This window comes from Camelus bactrianus, chromosome 6 (assembly GCF_048773025.1).
Source record: "Camelus bactrianus isolate YW-2024 breed Bactrian camel chromosome 6, ASM4877302v1, whole genome shotgun sequence".
Lineage (NCBI taxonomy): Eukaryota > Metazoa > Chordata > Mammalia > Artiodactyla > Camelidae > Camelus > Camelus bactrianus.
The window spans coordinates 58,967,261-58,975,108 of NC_133544.1; the positions used below are offsets into that span (position 1 = coordinate 58,967,261).

The following is a 7,848-nucleotide window of genomic DNA, read 5'->3' on the forward strand; positions in this document are numbered from 1 at the left end:
TACATCTTATTAGCTCTGGGCTTCATGTTCATTTGATTTCCAATTTTAAAACAAGTTGAAGAAACATATTTGGAAGAATCCTTCCATTGCTCTAGTTTAACTAAATCATTTTCTCAGTGTTTTATATATTAATAATTTGTATTAACTTGTACCAGACAAATTCAAATAAAATATTTGAAATCAGGATATAAACTGTAATTTGGGATTTCAAGTTTTAAGTTGTGATCACTTTCATTTCCAAAAATCTCAGAAAGAGCAACCTTCATCTCAATAAAAACAATTTTAAGTATGAAAGAAGAAAAGCTTCAAAAAGTTTCAACGTGTTATTCTGGCATAAGTTAATTTTAACTAGCAAAGGTAGGGGACAACAGATATCAACACAACATTATAACCAATTCCTTGCAAAAAATCTATTAAATGCTAGATTGCTGTGTGATTTTGACGAAGGTAACTTGATGGATAACAGGACAGATTGAGATAAATGAAATGTTCACTTTGGGCTTCAGGAAATCTTCACAAAGTTCTTTCTCTGTGTATACCCTCCTTCGTATCTAGTATGCCTATTAAACAAGCCATTCTTGTAATCACATCCATTATATATGTAACTTGGACATGTGTCCCAGTAGAACTTTTCCTCTCAGTCCTTAGTTCCTAATGAATTCAAAGAAGTCAGTTTTACTCTTGACCTCAAAGTATTAACTTTGCCATTGAAATTCTACTTTTCCATCATGCAAATAAACAATCACAAATAAGTATAGTTATTTAATGTGGCCAGAAAAAATACTAATGGGGAAATTTTTCTTCTATAAATATGTCCCTTTACCTCAATATAAGTCCAACCCTCTTTTTAACTTTTGATATTTCTTCAGTCCCAGTACAATCTCATTCTACAAATAAAATCCATGGTAAAAGCAAACAATACATCATCACCTTTTTCAGTCTAAACACATGCTTTTCCTTGAGCTGTTTTGGTTCACAAATGTGTAATGGGGATTTCCTTTGCCTAACCTCATTTATTTGGACTCCTTTGCTATTTTAAATATCAGCCATATATTTGGCTTCTAAAACAATTTAATTATTTGTGGAATTTTCTTTCATGCTTCACCCTAAAGAACTGTTAAGTTTCAAGAAACTAGGACCTCTAGTGAAACTGCTCTGAGACTGAGAAGATAAAATCATGTCCAGTCTGCTTAAAGGACATAATTAAACTAGCTGTCTTGGTCTATTTTGGTCCATTTCCCATTTGTGTATATTTGGTTCCAGCTCTTTTAATTTTTCTGGCCTTTATCTTTCTTTCTTAGGCCTCTCTCTCTCTCTCATTCATTCATTCTTTCTTTTTGGTAGTGGGGATTTTTTTTTTCTTTTTTTAGCTTCAAGATTCTCTTTCCCTTTCCTCTCTCTAGCTCTTTCTTCCTCTATCTCTCCATTCCACAGCCCATCCATCCCCATGTTCCAATACTTCCAATATTAACTATTCTGTATTTCTATTTCAATTCTGTTTGAGTCAGCCTGTTTCTCTCCTAGGCCTTTTCTTTTTTCTTTTTTCTTTTCCCCTGCACAACTCTCTAAGTGTTTGCCGATAACATCTTGGGGACAGATTATTTTTCATTGGGCCCATTGTAAGAAGTAGCCAGCTTATTGCATTACTGCAGAACACATTTCAGACTATACAATTGTAACAAATGAACAACTTGTCCTCCACGGACTCACCACAGGATCCAATTAGTTACTAAACCTTTTAGTTAGGTTTTCTAATTATTTTCTGGAGTCATAGCAATTGGGTTGCTGAAACAATTCAAAAAATGTTTTCATTTTGTTTCAGATTTATATGTATGCATATGTATGCATGCATATGTATACTGCAAGTTGAAACAAAAGTATGACTGTAAGCAAAAGGACAATCTCTAGATATAATTAAACAGACATATTTAAAAGGGAATCAAATAAATACCTCTATGTTGTAAAAATGAAAGAAGGAGAGAGAGGCATTTCACTTCTTCTGAACATCTAGAATTTTAAGTTGTTATAATTTTAAAATAAAATATAAACATTGATCTGCAAGTCATTACAACAGGTGATCACTTCAGCAAAATCTATATTGCAACTTCAGCACATCTTTATTAGAACTCTTTCATTGTGGGTAAACAGCCACAAAAATAAATGCTGACTTAGAAAGTATAAATACAAATATTTAAACAAAAATATTTGCAGCATTCATAGCGCAAATTGTACCTGAACTGAAGGGCTCCGTGTGTCTATATATATTACATATGTGTGCATTATATTCACTTCTATCTAACCATATACATAGATTTATTTATAATTTGCCAAGTGCTATAAACAAGATACCTGAAACAAAATATATAAAAAGCATTCTATTAACTGATTTGAAAATAAACACAAGGTAAATAGCTATGCACATAAAATTAAATAATCTCTTTTCGCTGTTTATCTACAGAAACTTAAAGGTATCAGCTGAAAAGCCTATACTTTGTTTAAAGCTAGCGTTTATTACACAGTCTGCTCCTTGTAAAATTGGACTCCACAATGGAAAAAATACTATTTTCAAAGTCTTAGTTCAAATAAAAGGAGCAGTTTAAATTTTAGTTGGCTGAAAAAGCCTTTAAATTTCCTAGAACTTGAATGGTCTTTCAAAAATTAGCTCTACTTAATAAAAGAGACAAAAGTATCAAGATATATATGAATTTAGCCTATTTTTTTATTTCTGTGTGTTCATAGTAAACATTTTTGTAAGTGACAAACACGGGCATATGACCACAGTATCACAATCAAGAAATTTTAAGACAACATTAACAATCACTCAAATTTATGCGGCATTTGCGCAACACAGGTTACATATTTGCAAGGTTTACCTATAAGTACAATAGGTATTAACATTTCACTACATTTAGAAAAAATAAAAGTGACCTGTTAGTGACCACGTACATCAAAATATACACAACACAAACTGAAGGCAATCATTAATTTTGTCCCCTTCCGATTCATTTGAATGGGCAGTGCTGCCAACTGAAACAACTTTCCTTTTTTTTTGTTTTTTGTTTTTTAATACTTATTATACCAAGTGCATTTTCTAGAACCCAATCTTTGGTCTAAAAGTAAACAAAAGAAAAAAACAGTTTTTTTTTTTAAAGAAAAGGACAAAACAATAAATGGCCAAAATAATTTCTTGGGCACCTTTACTACGTGAATGCTTCTTAAATACAAATTACAGTTTAACATTTTAAAACTCTCCCCATAATTTAGGTTGTTCTCAAGGTCTGCGTCCACCATATAGATCCATGATAATTTATAATACTGCACACATGGAAATCTGGCGGCTCTTAAGGATAGACTTGTCAGGTTTGAATGAAATGGCAAAGCAGTCACTATTTAGATACACATTCTACGATAATTTTGACTTCCAAACCTTATATTCTACAATGTATTCTCCCCACATTGCACCTCGCTGACACTCCACACCTTGTTAGAATAATAAACAACCCTAAAGACTGAACAAACGTACAGAAATGGGGGCGGGGGCTTAATAAAAAATACCTGGACTTATTTTTTAATTATCATTTACAATGCAAATGTGTGTAAAACGTTCACTTACAGTCTGGTCCCAGGGATGTTAATGTATTAAAGGGTTGGAAGAAGACCCCTGATTTTGATGTGTGAAATAATCAGACAGTCCCCCGGACAGTCCCGTCGTGAAACTTGGCAAAGAGGGTCTTAAAGACTCACAGGGCAGGGTCGAGGGGGCCTGCGGCGACGTGGAGGACGACGCGGCCCGGGCGCTCATGGACGTGCTGCTCTGCGAAGTCATTGACGGGTGCGGGACGTGGGGGAAAAAGTAACTGGTCTGGCCCGCGAGCAGGTTGACCGAGCAGGGGTTGAGGGAGTAGGTCCCGGAGCAGGGCACCGACAGGCCGCAGGGCACCGAGGCGGCGAGCGCGGCGGCGGTGAGGTGGTGCGTGGCGTACGGGATCTCCCCGTTGACCAGCCGATCCACGCTGAGGCCGTTGGCCGTGGAGAAGGAGTGGTTGTTGCCCAACGAGTTCTGAGTCAACACGGAGCTGTAGGGCATGGGGTGGCTGGGGTAGGCCGACGTGGTGCCGTTGTAACTCAAAGTGCTGCTGGCGCGGGGGTGGTGCAGGGATAGGAAGGGCGACATGGGCCAGTAGAGGGAGCCGGCGCGGTCCATGAAGGTGAGGCCGGTGGAGGTGAGGCGCGCCCCGCGCTTGAAGGCCAGCTTGGCCCGCGACGTGGTGGAGCGGCGCCGTAGCTTGCCCGTGGTGCCGCCGATGAACACGTCGTCGCTCGACGGGTCCAGCATCCAGTAGTTGCCCTTGCCCGGGTCGTCGTAGTGGCGCGGCACCTTCACGAAGCACTTGTTGAGGGACAGGTTGTGGCGGATGGAGTTCTGCCAGCCCTGCTTGTTCTCGCGGTAGTAGGGGAAGTTCTTCATGATGAACTCGTAGATGCCATTGAGCGTGAGCCGCTTCTCCGGGCTCTGCCGGATGGCCATCATGATGAGCGCGTTGTAGCTGAACGGCGGCTTCTCGTACTTGCCGTTCTTTTTCTCGCCCTCCTTGCCCCCCTCCCCGTCCTTGCCGCCCTCGCCCGCCCCCTTCTTCTCCTCCCCCCCGGCGCCCTTCTCTTTCTCGTCCGGCCCGACGGGCGCCAGCTCCCCGGGCCCGCCGCCCGGCTCGCCCTTGCCGCTCAGCCCGTCCGCTTTGGCCCCGTCCAGAGCTGCGGCCGGGGGCGGCGGCGGCGGCGGCGGGAGCAGCAGCTGTTGGGGGCCCTTGTCGTCGTCGGCGGCCTGGGCGCCCCGCGCCTGGGGGGGCTGCGGTGCCTGGGGAGGCGGCGGAGGCGGCTGCTGCTGCGGTGGCGGCGGCGGTTGCGGAGCGGGTGGCGGCGGGTGGTGGTGATGGTGGTGGTGGTGGTGGTGGTGGTGCTGGGGGTGGTGGCTGTTGTGGTGGCCGTGGCTCGCGTGGTGGTTGTCGTTCTGGACCGCCTCTGGCACCAGGCTGTTGATGCTGAACGAGGACTTGGGGATCATTTTCACCTCTTTCCTATCTCCCATGTCCAGCATCACCCAGTCGTCGGGGGGAAACGGCGGCGGCGGCGGCGGCGCGGGAGCTGGGCAGCGGCGCGGCGGGCGGCGGCGACCGGTGGGTGCCGAGCGGGGCGCGGGCGGCGCGGGCGGCGGCGGCGGCACTGAGCGCTCCGGCAGCAGCGCAGTTGGACCGCAGGCTCCTGCGCTGGCAAGTCATGTAGCAAAAGCAGCAACCACCCCTCAGGAATTAGAAGGAAAAAAAAGGAAAAGAAAAAAAGAAAGAAAGAGAAAAAAGAAACAACCACCGCCCCGGGGGTGAAGCTCCCTCGCTCCCAACTCTACTTCTTGGTCTCCCCCCCACCCCCCGCTCCCCCCCCCCCCCGCTGCTTCCTCCTCCTCCTCCTCCTCCTCTCGCAGCAGCAGTCACAGCAGCAGCAGCAGCAGCCCAAAGGGGGGGAGAGCCGGGCGGCGGGCGGGCGCGTCCCGGAGCGGCCGCGGCGAGGCTGGGGAGACAGCGATCGAGGCGGCTATAGCCACAATTAATTTTCCGAGCTACAGGCGCACACTAGGGCTGTAAAAAAATTTTTGGTTTAACCTTTCCTACCGCTGGGCCAATCAGAGCCGGCGGCGTGCGGGAGCGTCTCTCCTGCCGTCGACCAATCGGCGGGTCTGGGCCCACCCACCCCCGCCCCGCCCCGCCCGCCGGCTCCCGCCCCCTCGGGCGCTCGCCTCCCCCTCTCCGCGGGCCTCGGCCTTACGGCCGCGCGGAGCCGCGTAGGGATACGCCGGCGGGAGCACGCTGCGCCGCGGTCCTTCTCTGCGCCCCCTCTCTGCGCCCCTTCCACCCCCTCCACCCCTCGGGTCTGCTCAACCGAAATTCCCCTCTTACGGCAAATATCTCACGTTTCTGGCTTCTTTCTCACTATCTTGGGTCATTTTCGTTTGAGCGTCAATATTTGTCCTTATCGATTAAAGTTGGTATCCAATTTTATTTTTAAAAGTGGGGGCGGCGGCGGCGGCAGCGGTGGCGAGGAGAGTGGGAGTGCAGGGAGAGGATGCGAGGAGAGGGCAGGAAATGGAGGAGGAAGAGGCGAGGCACTACTTTCCCAAGTCGGCCTTGCAGGCCCGGTCCAGCATTGCTGAGCCCGTAGGAAAACTGTGGCCCTTGTAGGTAACACTCCAGCGAGGCTCTGGAGGCTGGGGAGGGAAGGCCCACCTCTGGCGTGGGGAGGAGGGGTGTCCTACACCTTAGGGGAGGAGGGCCAGGGAGCGGTTTGGAAACCGAGGAATGAGGAGGAGGAAGTGGGCTGGCGAGCACTGGGCCAGACAGGGGTTACTTACTCGGTTCCTGCGGTTCGGGCAGCGGCGAGCCCGGAGCTCAGGCGCCGCGAGGAAGCCGGGCCTGGGGCTCCCCGCGCTGTGGCGGCGGCGGCGGCAGCGGGCGAGGGCGGCTCAGTGGTGGGCGCCTATGATGGCCTTCCGAAAAGCGGGGTGCACAGAGAGAAAACAATACCAAACAGTCTCGAAATAAACCAGGTAACACATGCTCTATGCGTGTCTCTTCCTTCCCCTTTTCGCCGGCTCCACACCGTCGCTCACGCTCTGGGTGACTCGGTGCCGTTTTCTCTTCGCCTCTCTACTGTCTCCTCAGCTTCTAATCCGAACTGGAAGCGAGTAGCCGCGAGCGATCACCCTGGAAATGTTTTCATTTTGCTTGTTGACATTGGAAGGAAAATAAGGGTGGGCGTCTGTTTCTTTCCGGTTTTTAAAAGCCTTCCTATTTTCACTCCCTCTTTTTCTTTACGTTTCTCAAATGCTTTTAATTTGTGCGGGCCTTAATCCTGCAATAACCGCATGCTGCAGCCAGCCCTTTCCCATCCTGAATGCTGCTGGAAGGCGCCTAGGAGCCTTGGGTACGTGGGTCCCACAAGTCCAGCTCCTTGGGCTTTAGGACTGGGAAGGTTTGGTTGAGGTTTGAAGTGAGTGGGGAGATTGTGATTCGGGGGCTTTAAAGGGATCCCGTGGCCAGGGGCAGGGCTAAGGCCCAACATTTCCCAGGGATTGGAATTTGTTGTGGAGCACACTGATCAAAGGCTGTTTCATCCCACATGGGCACGAAACATAGAACATTTTACGGAGGATGTAGCCTGAGAGAAGAGGGAGGTGCAGGAGAAACACAAATGAAAAATACCTTTTCCTTCCTCTATAAGGTAAATAATCATAAAATGTGAACATTTCTTCACTTTGATAAACTCCCCATTAAATTATCTGACAGATTGGATATTCCAGAAAACGGACGAAAGAAGTGGTGCCTATGGGTGATGTTAAAGTCCAATTCTAATATAAAGAATGCAGTTGATGAATACTCAGGTTCATAGGGAGTTATTCCACGTTCTCCACCCCCACCTTGAAATTCTGAGAGAGACAGAATAAATAGGCAATTACAGAAGAGAATAATAGGCAGTTACAAATAACTAATTTTTAAATACGTATCTGTTAGGAATGCCATAAATGAGCTCTGAACATTGGGCTAACCTCAACTATCCTTTCACTGTATTTATGTGTTTTCCCCCTATTTCTACAGAATTCCTTACTTTAAAACAAACTCTATTCACATGTGGGAAAATGCAAAGTTTCCAGCTATCAGCGTTGATGGCGAAATGGCCCCAGACTTTGACTTCTAAGCTCCGGATTTCTTACGGAGCCCGGTGAGCTGATGGGTTTTGCGGACCCGGCTGGAGGGAGATCTGTGGGCCTTCCTCTTTCTGCTCACTTTTCCTCCTCCCACT

At 47.1% G+C, this 7,848-nt stretch overlaps 1 protein-coding gene across 1 annotated transcript; it reads right to left on the bottom strand.

Annotated features, from left to right (window-relative positions):
* Window positions 1–2,082: 2,082 nt before the first annotated feature.
* FOXG1 (forkhead box G1) lies at window positions 2,083–6,699 on the bottom strand. The gene has a single exon (XM_010963025.3). The coding sequence runs from the start codon at window positions 5,093–5,095 to the stop codon at window positions 3,632–3,634; it is 1,464 nt and encodes a 487-aa protein (XP_010961327.3). The 5' UTR covers window positions 5,096–6,699; the 3' UTR covers window positions 2,083–3,631.
* Window positions 6,700–7,848: the final 1,149 nt, after the last annotated feature.

What these genes read in the sequence shown, in the direction of transcription:
- FOXG1 (XM_010963025.3), bottom strand. Translation starts at nt 5,095, where the DNA reads ATGCTGGACATGGGAGATAGGAAAGAGGTGAAAATGATCCCCAAGTCC.